Here is a 20,345-nt window from a genome sequence, read left to right as displayed (position 1 = left end):
GCAGCGGTGGAATGCAATGGGTTGCTGTGTGAAAATTTAAGCGACTCACTAACACATGCAAGCAGTTGTGTATTACACAAAATCATCTCCTCACCTCTAATAAAGCACATTGATCTCATCTAACAACTTCGGATGGTTGGCGCACCATTTATGAAGCCCAAAGCCGCCCTTGCTAAGCAGAGCGATTAAATCCCTCTGAAGCGCAATAGCTTCCTCCAACGAATTGGCTCCAGTCAAAACATCATCAATATAGAAAGATTTTTTCACCGACGCGCTAGCTGCTGGAAAATGTTCACTCTCATCGTCAGCTAGCTGGTTCAACGATCGAGTTGCCAAAAAAGGTGCAGCAGCCGTTCCATATGTAACCGTCTTGAGTTCGATCTCCCTCAGAGGTTCATATTCACATTTTCGGAAAAGGATCCTTTGGAATTTTCTGTCCTGTTCATGTACCAAGATTTGGCGGTACATTTTTGGTACATCTGCTGAAAACGTATACTTGAACGTTCTGAATCGCAGAATGATGTCGAAGAGACTGCTTTGCACCGTAGGTCCAACCTTCATGACATCGTTTAACGAAAGCCCTGATTCACTCTTAGCCGAAGCGTCAAAAACAACTCTGAGTTTTGTAGAAGAGCTGTCCGGTTTTACGACACAATGATGAGGAAGGTAATACACAAATTCAGAATCGTTTTTATCACTGCTGTCGATTTCCACGCCATGTCCCAACGCCAGGTATTCATCGATAAATGCATCGTACATTTGCTTGATCTCCGGATTCTTAATTAACCTTCGTTCCAGCATCATGAATCGTTTTTCCGCCTGCATTCGGGACTCCCCCAGGTCATTAACATTGTCTCGGAACGGCAACTTGACAACGTACCTTCCTTCCATATTACGAGCATGGGTCTCAGCGAAGTGCGTTTCACAATCATCATCTGACGGAGTAGATTCAACATCGAACACTTGCTCCTCGATGGTCCAGAATCGTTTCAGCAACTCTTGCAAGTTATCTTCAGGCTCAGTAACGGATGAAATTTGACAAACCCGCACAGTACTGACAGGCTCCTCTTCAACTACGGAACCAGCTACTAGCCAACCAAGAACACTTTCTTGGAGCATGGGAAGATCACGAGACATTCTTATTCTACCTGCTTGCAGCAAATCATAAAACACTTCCGCACCGATGAGCATGTCGATACGGCTCGGTTCGTTGAACTTACTGTCAGCCAGCTGCAGATCATTAGGAATTGGCCAACTTGAGACGTCGATTCGCTTCGCTGGGAGAGTGCTCGTCACACGAGGCACTATCAAGTAGTCCAGAGTGAACTGAACATCATTCACCATGGATTCTACCGCAGCTTGGATCCGAAACTTTACTTTAGACTTCATTCCGTTTACACCGACCACTGGGATGTCAATACTTCTCTTTGGGAGGCACAGCAAATCTGCTACTCGTTCCGAAAGGAAATTAGCCATTGCCCCGGAGTCAAGCAGAGCACGACATTGATGAGCAACACCGCACGCGTCAATTACTCCAACCATGGCGGTCGCCAAAAGGACTTGCTTCGAAGGTTCACGAGGTTGTTTCGGAATCACACACTTTGCTGCCGTCAATGGTGGTCCAGTGGAGCGTGTTTCTTCCTTATTGGCTGGCGCTTGTGATGGATTTGGTGATACGATTTTACGTTCCTCCGGATGCATTAAGCTGTGATGCTTTTTTGAACAAGAAGCACATGCTAGATTCATCCTGCAATTCGCCGTTCGATGCCCCTTTTTCAAGCAAGAGAAGCATAGGCCTATTTGTTTTGCCTTATTGTAACGCCCATCGACATTCAATTTTTTGAACGCATCGCACTTTTCAACAGCATGACTCAATTCGCAAACTGGACATGTGTCGTCGGGTTTCTGTACCACCACTGAATGCGTCTTGCTCGTCATCACAGGGTTCTTGGATTTTTCGCTCACTGCTCTAGTCTTCAGCGCAACAGACATCTGTTCACAGCGTTCAAGCACGTAACTCCGTTTACGTAGAAAAGCGATCGTGTCTTTGTAGGTAGGCATTTGTCCATGCTCAATAGTTGATTCCCAACACTTTCTGGTTTCAGGGTCCAACTTCGTGGTCAACAACGTGATGACGATAACTTCCGACATGCCATCCATTTTGAGCTTGTGGAATTCAAGTGAGCCAACACGCATCTCACAATCATCAATTAATGTCTTCAATTCGTGAGATGATTCCTTAGACATTTGCTTTAGATTCAAAAGCTTCATCACATGACCATGCAGTACCATCGGAAGATTTTCAAATCGTTCAGTTAAGATCTTCCAGGCTCCTTGATAATTATTATCATTAATTGTCTGCTGGTCTATCGCACCTTGCGCTTTTCCTACCAGTGCTTTGTCCAAATAATGCAGCTTCGTAGCAGGAGAGTCTGCGACACATTTGTCAACTATATCGCAAAACATCGATTTAAATTTAAACCAATTTTCATAACGCCCGTCGAATGTTGGCAGAGGAGTATTCTGCAACAAAAGGGACGGAATTCGCGACGGGACATTAACAGCACTGCTACTGCTGGCTTCAATCGATGATAATTTCAGAGCTTGCAATTTTTGTTGTGCATCGACCGCAAAAGCAGCATCGTTCGCCTGCTGATCTTTCTCATACTTCGAAAGCATCTCGCACAATGATATGCGGACGAACTCGTAAAGTTCCTCGAAATCGATGAACTGTGGCTCATATTCCTCTCTATTGGATGGATCCGCCATATATATACGATTTTGAAAATCGTTATATTCCGTATACGCTGTATCTACGGTTTTCAAGTATAATTCCAAAGCATGGATGTTAAACTTACCGTAGTCATGGTCAGCCAGCTGGATCGCTTGTCTAATCCGGTCAATTTTGCCCTTGGTTGAAAGGCAGCACTGGACTAGAGCATCAATAGTCGCCGCCATTTTGGCATCTGCTTCTCGAATCAACTGTTGCTCCTTCTGTTCTTTCACGGTTAACGTAGGTGTGTGCACCACTTTTGCCGTTAGCGAAGCAGTAGCAGGTGAAACAGCAAACAGCGACTTCTTCGCACCTGCAGACCGTAACAGCATTCCACTTTCGTTTTCGAAATATTTTCACACTAATTTTTGCTTTTGCATCACTTTTTAATATTTCCAATATGGCCGACTCAATCGATATTACAACTGCTCAGAAGACGCCATTTGTAATATTTGCAATCACTCGTCAATATGGCCGCCGTTTCCTTTTCCAACGCCGGTCACGGCAATCTTCCGGAAACAGATTATTCGACCGGAATCACAGCTTCCGGGATTCACTTTTTTCGCCACACTACGAGCAACGATCAAAATAACTTTTGCTACTTGAGCAAGCTTCGTCGGCAATAGGATATTCTATCCGGGCTATCCCCGGATTCACGCATTCACTTATTTCGCAACACTTCGTGATGCGATCAATCACTTTGTCACTAAGGACAATCTTCTCCGATAACCGGATCTTCTATCCGGGCTATGCCCTCCGGATTCACTTATTTCGCAACACCTCGTGATGCGATCAAATCACTTTGTCACTCAGGACAATCTTTTCCGGTGGTCGCGAACACCGAAAATCAATTTTCTTCCCGTTCCGCGCACGAACCGGGAGCAGTAACGCGATTCTTCAACACTAAATCGATATCCGGATCGACATGGACCAAAATGGCCGTTCGGATAACTCAGCGTGAAAAATAGCTCGTGGACTGTATATTATTAACGAAAAAACGCGTCTGTAGCTCGCGATAGCTTTATTAGAACTGAAAAAAGTGTATCTGATTTCTGACGTGACAATGTAGTATTCTCAAGATTGTGTTGCAGGGGTGGTTAAAAAATGATACACTGACAAAAAAGTTATTTCAATAAACACTTTACATGCATACTATAAATTGTATAGGAACGATAATATTGTACTTCTCGCTAAACTATTATTCGCACAGTTGAAAACTAGAATTTTTGACACGCAAAAACCGGATTTTCTTTAAATCCATGCGTCGGAGCTTACGTCTGGCAAGCTTCACTGTGTAGCACACCAGATCCACTGCCCAGCGCACTATGCCCGACTTTAGGTTCGACGTATAGATTTAGACAAAAATCGGGTTTCGCGTGTCGATGATTCCGGCCTTCTACTGGAGACGCAATATTTATCGCAATTCGATTCAGTCTGGTTTTATTCTAAAACGACCACACTTGACACACCACTACCTGACACTACAGTAGTATGTATTACTCTTACTGCACAAAGGAAGGAAACTATTCGCGATGACGGAGGCAATTACCACAGTTGACCCTATGCGTGAAGCTCCGATTTCTTTACATGCTTTCAAATGCTTCTAAAAAAATCAAAACTAAATGTAATTAAATTCTGTAAAGTGTACGGGGTTAGATTTATGATAAGCTATAGAATCCGCAGAAGATTGAGAAAAAATATAAAAATCAAAATAATATGTCTATAATGTAGAATAGTCTATCAATATGTACTGAAAAGAATTTAAATAGCTATTGTAATTAATTTTTATACCTTGCGGGGTTATATTTTCGACGCTTCACGTATAGAGTAAACTTTTCCCAGATGGTAGCACCGTACCTGCGTTAGAGCAAATAATTAACGTGTGTTTTATCATAGCACAATTTATTAACGCTTTCTCTTCACTCTTGCAGATAATCGTTCCACTCCGGCCGTATCAGCTGACATGGATCAAAAATCCATTTCATTTCTGGAGTATCGCAATCCATCCATCGACATGGAAGACGATCCGATGAACACTGAAGGCGATTCATGTGTGAGCACGGGAGATCCAATCCAACGGGTATTATCAGGCAAACGCAAATTTCGTTACGATGATGTTGAAGACATTGAATACGAGGTCACTCAGGTCATCACAGAGAAATTTCGGAAAACGGACAATGTGCCATTCCATGGCTGCCACGATCCGATTTCACTCATCGATGATGAACTGTTCGCTCGAATGGTTCGCATAGAATCTTCCAGCAAAACTCCTATTCCAGAGGATAACGGTGAGGACGCATCAAACAATAGCGAGTTTCCTCTATGTGTTGAACATGTTGATGACGAAGGGAACCTAGAAGAAGGTGAATCAAACATCGCGACCACTCCCACAAATGCCAAGAATTTGGAACAGATGTTCCAATCTTTCGAAGGTGATGCTCACGGAGGCTCTGTGAAAAAAGTCAACAATCCAAGACTCCAGCACAAGATGCTGCCCCAAAGGAGTGCAATCAAACCAAGTTCTTCCTTTTTTCATCATTTTGATAGTTCGTTCATATCAAAGATTGTTGACCCAGATACCGATTGAGCGATCGTGTAAGACTTTTTTTTTATTTCTGATACATATATGATCTCTATTTGCTAGTGTCTTAATTTAAAGGATTTTTCTTTGCATGTAGATATCAGTATTTTACTACATGAAGTTGTAACTAGTCAGTAAATAAGCGACATCTATAATTTAATCAGACATCAAAAATCGCTGTACACTGATATCACCAAAGAACAAAACTCCATATAGATAATAGAAGAAAATAGAGAAGAGTTTGAAGTTTTGCTCAAACGTTTTTTGCCTAGTGTAATCTAGTATTGATTTGTTGTTTTTTTTTTTTAAATTGATAAGCGTTTCTGAAAATCGTTATTATTTTCCCTACTTTCACGACGTTTGAAGTTCGCGAGAACAAATTTGAGTTAGTTTGACTGATCGATAGTCGTAAGCAATTTTCACGTGTACCTACTAAAACCTGTTAGCCCAGTCAATAATTATAGCCAGATACCTAATGAAGTTGCAGCGTAAAAATCCAAAAAATGAAAGAGAAATAAACTAATAGACTTATTACGATTTACCTTGAAGACTTAGTGAAATATATTTGCTATGTGAATGGTATACAGAAAAAGATATTATTAATTGTATTTATTAATTACTCATTACGAAATCCCATCCACCCATAAAACATTCGTTACTGTCACGAGGCTGTTGTCATTGTGAAGTTAGTGTGAGATCTCAAATCATTCAACTTAAAAAAAAAACAATTCATTTTTTTTTAATTTCTTATCGTAATATGCTGTTTTATATCACGTCAATCTGTCATGAAACGGCCTACTTTCCTGCACTGAATTTTGCTGTGTCGTCGTAATAGTAGTTTTTGCAATTTCTCATCGTAATAGGCTGTTTTTCATCACGCCAATCTGTCATGAAACGGCCTACTTTCCTGCACTGAAGTATGCAGTGCGGGAAAAGGCATTACACAATTGAAACCAGTGCTTTAATGATTCATTACGCAACACTTTCTCATTAAGCATCTGTTTTGAGTTGCGTAATGAATCATAACACAATTTTTCAGAAATTGTAAAATAATGGTGAATGCCTTCCGATTCTGATACCCTCAAGTGGTGTTCTACGACATTGCACATTGGGCCAGACCGAAATATTAAAAGGAAAAAAATATTTTGACTATGAAGATATTTTTTTAGAACAAAAGTGTCTTTGGCAAAAATGTTACATATACACTCAAAACAATCCACACGTCGTTGTTACGTGAAAACATACGTAGTTTTTTTTCCATCGCACTTTTCACGTAGCACTTACGTGGATCATAGGCAACACCGAATGAACGCATGAACTAATGAACCTCATCAGTTCCACCGAGGTTTTACGTAACAGCTACATGGACTTTCACGTAGCATTTACGAAGCGTTTTAATTGATCCCAGGACATTGAATGTTATCGGAATCAATTCATAGAAATCAATCCTGTTATGCATAAGCTTCCTTTTTATTTTCAAATTGAAAGAACGACAAAAAACTAAAGTATTGAACTCTTATACTCCATTAAAGCTTTCAAAGCACTGAATGGCCACCATCGTGGTATCCTTGGTCCGAACGGTTCATGAAACGCACGTTCCTAGCAAATTTGTCCAGTACCAGTTCTGTTCAAAAGGATCAACGTTCTGTAAAAAGTATTAATTAATTAGCGATTCTACGAATATTAACAAATATTTACCTTGAAATTGTTCATCAAATTAGTTTGAAGTCCAGCAGCAGCAGCTTTTTGAAACAATATTGGCCACCATTTTGACATTTGAGTTCAACATGGAATGAACGGGATGACCAAATGAATTCTTGTCTTTACGTGATTTTCACGTAAGTGCGATTGGTAGCTTCAGTAACAATCACCGGGTCTCCATTTAGTCTTCATATATGCTCTCCTGATAATTACCTTAGTCAGGTGAATAGAAGGCAAAATGAATGCGGAATGATCTGCATGTTTTTCCACTTAGCAATGACGTTTGGATTATTTTGAGTGTAATGAAGACTACATTTTGACATTAAGCGATATTAGGGTGGTCCAACGATATACGGAAATATTTTTACCAACTTCTACTAACTTCTACCAACCGTCTACTGTTGCCCTTGCTAAGGCGTTTTCAATTATGCAGGGTAGGGTGGTCCATGAAAAATTAATATTTCGACCATAACTTTTTTTTTATTTCAAATTCTATTAAAACTACGTATTCTACAAAGTTTTAGAGCTAGTTGAAACGCACATTTTGGTGAATGAATTAAGTGATTCTATTAATTTGTTTTTGAAATATGACCATTTTTGTTAAAAAAAAATCATATTTTTCGAACGTCAATATCTCGAAAAAGGGGAAAAACAGGGATGCAATTAGCGCAGGATGTGAAAGGTATAACTTAGAGGTTCAAATGGTATATTGCATCTCTCGGGGGTATTGGAGAATTTTTAGTATAAATTTGATGTGAAAACGAAGCTTTTTTACTGAAAGTTCATGATTTTAGTTCAAATATTGAGCATTACGGCAAAGTTCTAAACATAATTTATTTGAAAACTATTCAACTGAATATTTTCCAGCATGTTATACTCATTATTGTAATGTTTAGATACATATTCCGAACACTTGCGGCTTACGCTGAAATGCAAATAGTAGACAAAAATCAGTCGATATTTATGAAATATTAAATTTCTTTGCATAATTTAACCGTGAACCGAAAACCGTGCAATTTAACCTGAATTGATGATAAAAACATTAATATATCTCCTTTTATTGTAAGTTTTTCACAAAAGTATGGAACAACATTTTGTTTCCGTTGCCGAACACTGTGATTATTCTGGCACATGTTCCGATCATTGTTATTCGAATTCCGAACAGCACGCATAAATCTTATTCATATAAATAATTTCGCATATAAATTAATCTAAGCTGGTTTATCTGACATCGAGCTAGAAAGTCATTACTTCTCCAGAGTATAAAATAGGTTCAAGCACATTAAATTTGAGTTGCAATTGACTGCCACTTTGTCCTTTGGTTCAGAAAGGGTATAGGCGCGTTCTGCAAACTCGGTCGAGGCAGATTTCTTGTTGAACAAGTTTCAGCATGGACGTTCTAAAGTGCCAGAATGAAGTGTTGTGCTTGTGGTGAGCACTTGAAGATGGGATGGAAGGTCATTACTTCACGTTCACGCTTTGCGTTTACTTCTGTAGAAAATTAAATACAATAATCGAGCCTGAGCTTAACTATCTATATTATCAGTTGCAAATACAATAGTCGTTCTTAGCTTACTAACATGCCGTCGCGTTAATTTTATCATAATGATCTTTTATCTACATCCGTCGAACCATTCTGAATGGCCGTTGTGAGAATATCACCAAGAACTTCTCACATGCAATAAAGCTGGACACTCCTACATTGAAACACTAAGAAGAAGTTTGCTCTTTCGGATAAATTTTATGTGGTTCATAATCAGTTTCAAGGATTGTTATCGTGGGAATCCAAAGAGCGAATTTTTTATGAATTCAGTGTAGGCCAATACTGCAATAAAGCATGTTACAATCACTAACATTTCTTCTCTCCCTATCCTTGTTTTCATATTTAACCCGCCACTACCATGAGCAACAATTCATCGCAGAGGAAGAATATCCCTTATCTTAGCAGCGTAATGGCCGAGGAAACGCGGATACGGGAACGACCGTCGGAACCTACGGATCAACGAAGGATCGCAGCAACTTCCAGCTAAATAGGACAAGTATCGATATAACAGTATAATTTGGTTCAGACTATAATAACAATTTAACATTGACATTTAAGACTTTAATCTCACGTAAAAGACAAGGGTAATCACAGTACCATGACTAAAAAGTACACTTGAATGACAAATTGTTTTAAATTATTTCGAGTAGACAGTAATAATACAATAACGACACTACTTTTTCAAACAAATTCGGGATGGCTTATTTTCACAATGTTTCCTTTTCAAAAAAGCAAGGGAATATGAGTAAAAAAAACTTTAAGGCCGCACAGGACGTCATCATAATCACCCTATCCATTTGAAGAGAGTATACCCCATTAGGCATAAAGACGTTAGGCATAATGGACGTTTGGCATAAAATCACTTGCGCGTGTGCCATTTGAAACTCGTCTTATTCGTGTTCGGGCCCATTTACAAATTCCATTACGATGATGGGTGAGTGGGTATGCTTAAAGTGTAACAGCTCATAAAAAGTGCAAAGTTCATACAAAAAGCGTTACGAGGGGATGTATTGATTGGCTGGTATTAAATTCCTATTTTCGGTGTTATGAAATTTGACAATGAACCGAATGACAGATATGGAAGAAAATTGTTGTCATGGTCATTGTTATCGTTCAAAAACCCAGCTCAATCCATTTTTGTAAGAATCAATTTATATTTGCAATGTGCTATCAAAGTGTTAATTGTTTCTAAAGATGTTTACTTTAGTGAGTAATGACACTTTTTGTTTTTTTTTTTTTTCTTACATAATTGCGTTAATTCTAAAGAAGGAAAATCTTCCATATAAGTATTAGTATTTATTATTCAAATGATAACCTTGAAGACAACAATCGAGAGTCATGTCAAGAATTTATGTTATGATAGGTGACATTATCTTCAACAATAATTTTCTGGTAGTATGACAATCATCCTCTAGGCTTTAAGTTGCTACTTCGAGTCTGTTCATCAATTTAATGTAGTGAGAATTATTCCTTTGCCTCTTCTGCTAACAATTTTCGATAATTTTGAATCAATTTATTTGAAATTCGTCGTGTTTAAAAAGTTAAATTTGACTAAATATTTATTTTAGTTACAAAAGTCAAGTTCAAATTCAACATTACACAGTTCCAGCAATGAGCATGGCGTGCATTCAGGATCAAAATGATATTCCCGATTCTGTTGCATGTAGCTCCTACAACTTATCTGATTACCCAGTGTTCCACATAATCATTCAACAGCAAGTCGAAACGAAAATTTATGATTGAAATATTTTCATCTACAATTCCAATAAATATTAGAACAACAAGAATACAAATAACAACATATTCTTGGAAGAAGGTGATTTCTCAAACAGCCTTTACCACCAGTCATTAAATTAATCGTATAAGTATAAAGAAAAGCCTGTGATTCAAAGAAGGGAAAATATATAATAGAAATATTAAGAGCACTAATGACATTAATGTCTCGAAAGAACAGCTTATTTATAGAAGAAGGGACATTTTCTGATTGAGACATTAACAGCACTTACTCCAATAATTTTGTAGAAAGAACAGCCTTTAATTTAAAGTATGGATAATCTCTAATGAAAATTTGCCAGTTATATGTGTAGAACCAAATCCAAAAGATGAGCAGCAGGTCATGTACAGCATCGTTCTTATTTTTGACATTACTCCTCAACACAAATTCTTCGCTTAGTATTCTAGCACTTCCACAGTTTCAAGAGCAGCCATTTTGCTTTCTAATTTATGCACGATACACGATTATGCTTCATGGCCAAGAAAGTGAAGAAAACGAAAATATCCTGGACCGACTAGGATACGAACTAAGATACGTTCAGCATGGCTTTGCTCTATGGTCGCAGAAGCTGCCAGAAAGCTAATGAAGGCCCTTTACAGCATCATAATGATGATCGTTTAATCTAGTTTTGTTCAAGAAACTAGATCTTTTGATCTTTGAAGCCCTTAAAAGTTATGAAAAAAGTCAGTACACTTTTCCAATAAACGATTTCTTTTTTTGTTTTTGAAAATTATGCCTATCGTCCATTATGCCAAACCAGAGCGTTAATGATTAATCATAAATTTAATCATGATTAATGATTAATGATTATAATTAATCAAAAATGTTAATCATTAATCACAAAAAATCAAGAATTGATCATTAATCACTAATCATAATCATTGCAATATTGTGTTTTATTCATTAATCATTAATCATAATCATAAAGATCACTAATTTTATTCAGTAATCGTAATCTTAATCATAAGTCAAACATTTAATCAATCATCAATCAATCATTGAACAGAATTCAACAAATTTTATAACATTGCCTTCTAATGAATAAATAAACTATGCATTTCTTATATCGTGTGACAAGAACAATGATAGTTTATGCCCAAAGAATTTTCAAATCCAACCAAGTACAACATTGCTTTGCTTTGTATCCGCGGACGTTACCATAAGACTAAAAAAAACCCTTAAACATTTCCTCCATGTAAGACGGTTAATTTTCTCAGTTGTTTTTGATCCGAATCCGAAGACCCGGTTGGAAGATTGTGAAGGGTACCTTTCTACATGTAAAATTTCTGTTTATAGAGGCAGATCACCAAATTTTGACCGAGCACTAGTTTTTTGCCATTCTTAGACTTTTGTATACTTTGTATGAAAATCCGAAAATAGATACATAATTTTCGAGATCAAAAATCAGTCCTTCTTCCCTAGTAGGGGATATTTCTGTCCATAGTTCCTCGCTATTGTACACGTTTGATGTTTGCAATCTTACATCGCTTGCAGATATCCACTGAAGTATAGCAGAGTATTAAGTTAATCTTTTCAACATTTGATGATTATAAACAATAAACCATGCTTAAAACTTTTCAATTTGAATTGTTCTCTTCAATTCATTCATTTTTATGTTTATTGCTCATTCCTTTTATATGTCAAGGTGTGTAAGTCACATTCATTCATTACGTAGAGCTAGAAATTGAAATTTTTGAACCCCGGGGAAAGCCCTCCCCTATCTGTAATGCATTTTGTATGAAAATTTTGCAAAAGTGCATGAGCCTACCCCCTCCCTCTTCGAGGATTACGTGATTTGTGGACGGTGCCTCAGGGAGATGCCGTTTAATCATTATTTTTATTAATAATCATTGATTAATGTTTAATCATTCAAAGGCTAATGATTAAATGCCCGAAAGCAATAAATCTGATATAAAAATCGTTTGAACTTCGTTATAGCCAATTTGTAATCACAAACTGTATTCACTGATAACTAGATCCAAATTCTTTTAAAATGTTGTTTGAAATATATTTTATTTTATATATTTACCGCCTTACGAATTCTACACTGTTCTTTCTTTCATAAAGTGAAGTGTTGAAATTCAACTAGTTTTTTTACCAATATTTTGAATACTTACTACTCCCGGGAAAAAGACAAACTTTTCATACCGCCATATGTTCAAGTTTATCAATAATGCTTGAAACATCCGTTTAAAACTTGATAATTCATGAAGTTGGATGTGTGCAAGCTAGGCATCACAAAGCCAATATAATTGCCACATAGTTAATGAATGATTAATGATTAACCCCTCTACCGGCAGCTTCATTTTTTACCGCAAAATTCAAATTCAAATCGTTATAACTTTTTTGATTTTCAATATTTTTGCACCATTTTTTTACAAGCTCTCAAAAAACTCTTCTAGTTTTAGGATCTGTGTCGATATTGATCATTGGTCATCTGGTTTTGAAGATATTCCAAAATTCCTTGGGGGACCGACCCGTAACTAGAATCACCCGTTAATTTCTCAGGCTACAGAATTTTAATCGTATTCGGATATTCACTCTTCGGAACAATACATTAATGAGAGTATGTTGTGAAAAAATGAAGCAATTCGGTGCAGCCGTCTTTAAGTAATGACCATTTAGGTTTCTGGAACCACGCTGGCCAAATAAAGATCTTGAAAACTTCAAAAAACATCATATCGTAATTTTCAGATATCTCCAAGAATACTGAACCGATTTGTATGATTTTTTCACAAAAGCTCCTTATTACCTGGCATTATATAGCCCACATTTTATTTTTTGGATAAATTGATCAAAAACAAAATGGCCGCCAAAGGCATTTCATATGGAAAATGTCGGTCCCCCAAGGAACATCGGTATATCTTTTAAACCAGATCATCAATAATTAATATCGACACAGAAGAGTTGTTTAAGAACTAGTGAAAAAATGGTGCAAACATATTGAAAAACAAAAAATTTATAACAATTTGAATATTTATTTTGCGGTAAAAAATGAAGCTGCCGGTAGAGGGGTTAATCAAAGAGTAATGAAAAAATAACAATAATTAAATGATATGAGATGCCCTAAGTATGCAACGAATGCGTCACACTCTTGAAAATTTATTGGTACACTTATGATTTAAAAAATCTAAATCAAATAGCTCTCAGCATGATTTTTTGTTCAATCATCAATTTTTCAATCATGATAACTTAACGCTTTGCTCTTGAAAACCATCCATCTTTAAACTCAGTCTGCAAAACAATAAAGCTTGATAAATCGTTAATAACTTTTGGGACTCGATACGAAAATGGCTACTGAATCTTAGGGGGCTATTCCAGCACTCCAGGCAACCATCGTAATTTTCGAATCGATACCCGCAGTTCTAAAGACAAATAGCAAGACTGATATTTACGGAATTTCGTTAGAAGACGACTGAAAAGCATAATTTTGAACAACTACCGTAAAACTAAACATTACATATACTTCGCAAATGGATTGAATGGGAATATTGATGTGAAATTTGCGATTACATTACACGTCTTCTCGGTGAGAACCGAACTCACGACTCACTGTTCTCTACATAGGGCGCGTTACCCCTACAATAGGACTCATGGACTGAATTCGATTTCAACTCAGTAACCACGTGGTCCTCTTTCACGAAGTCAGGGACTGTCCATTAATTACGTAAGGGTTTATGGAGGGAGGGGGGGTCTGAGATTTCTTACGCGCCATACAATTTATTTTTAATTTTCATACAAAAAATCTTACCATGGGTGGAGGGGGGGTTGAAAAACCCCAAAAATGTCTTACGTAATTAATGGACCGCCCCTCATCTCTTTCGGAAAAATGAGATGCCCATCCTTCTTTTGAATGCCTAGGCGAGAGCGCGTTAGTTATTAGGTATAAAAAGAACACACACGTGCTGGACGAGATTTGTATAGTGCGGACTAACAGTGGGTAGATGATAATTAAAAAAAGTGTTATTTTAAAATTGAGAAATTTCGATCAAATTTCACATCAGGCAAGTAAGGGTTAATCATAATCATGAATCATAATCACTATTCATACTAAGTTTAATCATTAATCATAATCATAATCATTAATCATCCAAAATTGAAATTTAATCATTAATCATAATCACTAATCATACTTTGGCTTGAACACCAATCACATTCATTAATCATGACTTCACAAATTGTAATCATTAATCATTAGCAATAATCATGATGAAATTTAATTTAATCATTAATCACTTGATCAATCATTCTGATCCATTAAACATTAACGCTCTGTGCCTAACGTCTATTATGCCAAACATCTATTATGCCAAACGTCCATTATGCCTATCGTACTTAGGCCTAACGTCTTTATGCCTTACGTCGTGCACCCATTTGAAGAAGCAAATCTCAAGAACCACCCCGTATATCAATGCAAAAAATGTATCACTATGATTCTATAATATAACGCATTCCGATATAATTTCTGATACCCTCAAGTAGTTTTTTCTTCGAAATTGCAAAAAATGTTGTACGTAACTCGTTGCAGAACTCGATTTTTTCAGCACTCGTCGTGATTATCCATTTTATAAATTTACAACTCGTGCTGTAAAAATCATGATTCTGCAACTTGTTCCGTAAACTACTCGGGAAAGTGTACCAGTTATGGCCATAGTGGTTCCCTATTTGGACATATGTGAAATTTTGCTAACTTTCACATTTTGAATCTTGTTGAATGTTTTAACATTGAAATATATCTTAAATCTAACTACTACAACACATAAAAATTTTCAAAATTAGAAGACATTGAAATAATCACGTATGGCCAAATAGGGAACCACTATGTCCATAACTGGTACACCTACCCTATTACAGAACAAGCTGCAGAATGATGATTTTTACAGACGAGTGCTGTAAAAATCGAGTTTTGCAACGAGTTGCGTACAACATTTTTTTTCAATTTCGTAGAAGACCACTTGAGGGTATCAAAAATTATATTGGAATGCATTCACCATTCTTTTACAATTTCTGAAAATTTGTTGTGTTATGATTCATTACGCAACTCAAAACTGTTGCGTAATGAGAAAGCGTTGCCTAATGAATCATTACAGCACTGATTTCAGTCGCGTAATGACTATTCCCGTACTGCATACTTCAGTGCAGGCAAGTAGGCCGTTTCATGACAGATTGGCGTGATGAAAAACAACCTACAGTTAACTCTCTCTTACTCGATATTCCGTATCTCGATATCGAGTTAGAGATCCACATTAAAAGTTGGTTTTCATGGCTAACTCGATGGTCCCTAAGATTACAGTTGCACTGGTTTTGTGTTCTGTAACTCGATACCTCCCTAACTCGATGGTCCCTTCAATATCGAGTAAGGGAGAGATGACTGTATTACGATGAGAAATTGCAAAAAAGTCGTTACGAAACTGAAATCAGTTACGTTATAAGTATTACGCAAAGCTTTTTTTTATTACGCATCTGTTTTTTTAATTTTGTACTTACTTAAAGCATTACACAACAATTTTCAGAAATTACAAAATAATGGGGAATGCATTCTAATATGATTTCTGACACAAAATGTAATCTTAGATGATCAAACATTGTTATATGAAAAGTCGTTTGATCGTTTTTAGACCGGTAGCCAAGCTTCCATTTGAAAATCACGGTGTAAAAATATCATAAATCTTTCCGGCCACATAAGCTTAAAAAATTGTCGATTGCATGATACGTTTCTTTACAGATTTGTTGTAGTTCGATGTATTGGATTGTGCTGATTATCTACTTTCTTGTATGAATCAACATGAGATTTAGTAAAATTCAAGGATTTTCATTAGTATTTGGTAAATAGTCTTAAATGTTGAGCAAGTCTGGTCAATGTCAAAAAATACAAAGAAAAGGGATTTAAAATCATGTTGTATAGTAAAGAACTAGAATTTAAAACCGTTTCTGTTTCAGAAATCATTATTGTATGCATTTCTACTCATTCATAATATACAGCAAAAACTGTGGCCACTATAAAATATGTTGGAGTTTCGTAAGTTACGTTCACGTATCCATCCTTTTCAGCATCCCATACGAAGCGTAAGACTGATTTGAAGTCTTGAGAGTTTCTATCACCAACGGTCACTACTGCCAGAACCCGATACCGTTCAAAGCCGCACCGTTTCACTAGGTCGCGAAGATCTACGCTCAGATTTTCAGCCAGCCGTTTGGCACGTCTGGGGTTGTACTTGTGTTGTTCTACGAAAGCAGTCAGATATCTCTCAACAATTAGTTGAACTCGTTCACGAATGAAAGGATTCCGAGATTCTAGTCGATAATTGTTTTGAAATCGTGGAGACTTGTACTACAGACAATTAATTTGGTATTAGACTTTACCGGGGGATTGTAACGTACTGTTTAATCATTACCATTGTACTTCGACGGCTGGTCCACCGTCTAGATGCCATCGATGGGAAACCTGAGCTCATTAGGCTACCGAGTAAATTGCCAGTCGAAGATTGCCTACGAGACTACACGTCCTGGATTAATTGATAATTAAGGAAAGAGTGGAAGATCGTAAAAAGCTTACATTTAGCCCCAGATCCATACTTTCGCGAATTCCAGGGAAAACTGATTTACGCTATGAGAGTATAATATAAGCTTCAATGAATAAAAATAATATACGCTAATATAGCCTGCACTTACGTATACTTTTGTTTTGTCTGCTACAATATGTTCATTTGGTTCCATAATGACAATCTTCTTCTTTTTTGCCTTTTTGTCCGGCATGACCTTAGAATAAAAAAATGTATTTCATATAACAATAGACAATTATATTACCAAACCTGTAAAATAGAGCCAGAAGCCATTTTGTTTTCAAGTTTTAATTCCTCCGCCATGTTTCCCACATAGATGCTTCCAATGTATTTGTCAAACTTTGATGTAAGTCTACGACTACTAGATTGCCAAGTCAAAGGGTACTTACTTGACTAGCTTCGATTACGCTCGATAACGCTGAGGAATCATACAGAATGATTCATTTTGTATGCTCTATGCTGTGCTATACTTCCCTGAGGCCTTAAGTGTTCGTAATATGAATCAAAACGGTACGTACTCTTTGGTTGTCTGGGTCACAGTGCGTGCAATGCACGAACATTTGTGCAAGTTGCACGAATGTTTGCGCGAACTGTGTAATATATGCACGAACTACCTACCAAGCAAACATTTTGTAGGAACATAAATTTTCGTGCATTCAAACATGTTGGTTCGTCGAACTAGCGTTGCATAGTAACCGTAGAAAGTTGTGTAGTATGAAAGGAAAGCAAATCAAATTGATAATGAAAACATTGGTGTTTCATTTCTTCAAAGGCTTTCCCAGAGATTTCTCCAGGATTTTTTTTTTGAAGATTCCTCTGTGTATTTACCCAGAAATTTATCCAATATAATTTCTACAGTGATACATACAACGATTTCGCCAGAGATTCCTCCATCGCAACCAGATTATTTTCAGACCCGATCAGATAGGGCTCCAGGAGTACCTTCAGCAATCCCTCCAGAAATTCTGCCTGGAGTTCCTCCAGGGATCCTTCCAGGGATTTCTGCAAGGGATATTCCAGAGATTTTTTCAGAAAAATCTCTACAGGGACTCCTCTAGAGGTTTCGCAATGAGTTTCTTAAAGAGTTTCAAAATGGAATACCTACAGTGATTTCTGCCTGGAATCCTTCGGTAACATTTTTAATAAGATTCCATAAGAATTTCTCCATGAACTTTTTCAGACCCGATCAGATAGGGCTCCAGGAGTACCTTCAGCAATCCCTCCAGAAATTCTGCCTGGAGTTCCTCCAGGGATCCTTCCAGGGATTTCTGCAAGGGATATTCCAGAGATTTTTTCAGAAAAATCTCTACAGGGACTCCTCTAGAGGTTTCGCAATGAGTTTCTTAAAGAGTTTCAAAATGGAATACCTACAGTGATTTCTGCCTGGAATCCTTCGGTAACATTTTTAATAAGATTCCATGAGAATTTCTCCATGAACTTTTTTAGGGATTTGTCCAAAGATTCTTCAAGGTATTTCCGAGCGATTTCCCATGATGTTTCTTCTGATTCTCCTCCTAACATTCTTTCAGAGACTTCTTCAAGCATTACTCCAGAAAAATATCTAGAGGCATTCTTGTAGTGATGTCTCCGCGGATTTCTCCAAGGAATTCCTCAAGAGTTTTCTCCAGCAAATCTCATAGAGATAGCTTCCGCAAAATCGCTACAGAAACTACTTTAAGGATTTTTAAAACTACACTACTATTTTTATAAATCCTTCAGGCATCCACCTGGAAGTTTATCTAGATGAGTGTTCTGGGCCTCAAAAAATATCTTCGGGGATCTTTCCAAGAATTCCTCTAGAAATTCTTCCAACGTGAATTCCTCCAGGAATTTCTTCAGAAATATTCCCCAGAATTTTTCCAGGGATTCCTTCAAGCATTTATCCAGAAACTCCTTCCATGAAGATTTTTTTGGAGAAATCCGTAGATAAATTACTACAGAAAAACTTTGGAAAAAATTCCAGGAGTAGACCCAAGAGGAACCTATAGGAAAGATATCAAGCAATCCCTGTAGGATTTTATGGAGGAATCCCTAGAGAAAATCCTTTGAGAATAACTGGTTAAATCTCTGGAAAAATTCCTGGAGAAATTCTTGTAGGAGTTTTTGGAGGAATATCCGGGAAAATCTCTGGGGAAATTCTAGAAAGAAAATATTCATAGAATAACTTCTGAAGGAACCATACAAAGGGTTTTTTGGAGGAATTCCTGAACAAACTGCTGGAAAAATCTCGGAAGCATTGCCTGAATAAATTGCTGAAGAAGTCCTTGGAGACATATCTAGACTAATCTTTGTAGAAATCCCTGGAGTATCCTTGGACAAATTTCTGAAAGAATTACTGTAGATGTTTTGCTGAAAAATTCTCTATCCATATTTCTCTGCAAAAAAAAAACTGGGTAATCCTTGGACGTATTGTCAAAGTTCTTCTGTTCCTGAAGAAAATCCTACAATAAGTTTCTGTAGACACATTTGGAGCGATCTGAGAAAAATCCCTCCAGGAGTTATTAGGCGTAATTTGGGAGAATTACTAAACATTGGGTCGGATTGTTTCGCGGTCTTCGGCAATTCATCATCGAAATACCTATCGAGGTCTGTGTTCAGAATTTTTAAAGAGGTCAATGGGCGGCCTCTGGCGATTTTTCTTTGCAAAAGTAAGTTTTTCCATAGTAAATCCCATACAAACTGGCGCTAAAATATGGTTTCTCCGGTCGAGCTGAAATTTTGCACAGTTGGTATGGGACCTAAATGCAATCCAAAAAGTGGACTGGAGCGAGAATCTAAATTTTGTCCCACACTAATGACCTTTCTAAACAAAAGGGCACAAAGGAACCTGGAACCTGTTTCAGAAGGAACTGGCGTATATCATATTCAGCAGTTCATATAATTTGTCTTTGGTTCATACATAAGTATATAACGACAGTTCAAATCTCATGGTTTTTCATTCCGATTTACAAGAACACCAAAAAAGCAACATTTCGATTTGGCCGGATTTGGTCGGAGTATTCCGGAACCGGTTCCGCTAGGGTGTGATGTGGACATTTTCAGACCGTCATAAACTTTCATCATGCGACGGCTCAAAATACACGATTTCCCATCCAGATGTGAATGGACACCATGACAAACACCTGGCGTTACGTATCTACTGGAACAGAGCCTGCTTCTCAGCTTATGAGCACTTCCACAGTTAGTAACGGAGAGCTTTGCCATTTGACTATGTTTGCCTTGATATATCGTGTGGCAAGCTCGAAGATACTTCAAAAAGGGCACCAGACGTTCTCTCAAGAAAACCTCCAGAGATTTCTTCTCTAAATATCTCCAGAGACTCTTCCAAAGAATTCTCCAGGAATTATTTCAAAGATTCCTTCAGGGATAATCTTTACCTTAATCCTTACAGCAATTTATTCACTATGACT

At 37.3% G+C, this 20,345-nt stretch overlaps 2 protein-coding genes across 2 annotated transcripts in view; one reads left to right on the top strand and one right to left on the bottom strand.

Moving 5' to 3' along the window:
• The window catches only part of LOC5567866, a 39,499-nt gene extending 33,553 nt beyond the window's left edge, over positions 1 to 5,946 (top strand). The window contains exon 3 of the mRNA XM_021842573.1: positions 4,705 to 5,946. Within this exon, the coding sequence (XP_021698265.1) occupies positions 4,705 to 5,360 (656 nt within the window). The 3' untranslated portion in view covers positions 5,361 to 5,946. The remainder of the gene's footprint in view (positions 1 to 4,704) is intronic.
• A 10,344-nt stretch (positions 5,947 to 16,290) lies between these two features.
• Positions 16,291 to 17,326, bottom strand: LOC110675339 (tctex1 domain-containing protein 1-A-like). The gene is made up of 5 exons (XM_021839935.1): positions 17,185 to 17,326; positions 17,045 to 17,131; positions 16,929 to 16,979; positions 16,768 to 16,869; positions 16,291 to 16,703 (listed from the first exon to the last, which is right to left on the bottom strand). The coding sequence occupies exons 1-5, from the start codon at positions 17,236 to 17,238 to the stop codon at positions 16,338 to 16,340; spliced, it is 660 nt and encodes a 219-aa protein (XP_021695627.1). The 5' UTR covers positions 17,239 to 17,326; the 3' UTR covers positions 16,291 to 16,337.
• Positions 17,327 to 20,345: the final 3,019 nt, after the last annotated feature.

Source organism: Aedes aegypti, chromosome 2 (assembly GCF_002204515.2).
Source record: "Aedes aegypti strain LVP_AGWG chromosome 2, AaegL5.0 Primary Assembly, whole genome shotgun sequence".
In the NCBI taxonomy this organism is placed as follows: Eukaryota; Metazoa; Arthropoda; class Insecta; order Diptera; family Culicidae; genus Aedes; species Aedes aegypti.
Note: the sequence above shows the minus strand (reverse complement) of the source record. Positions and strands in the feature narration are given on the sequence as shown.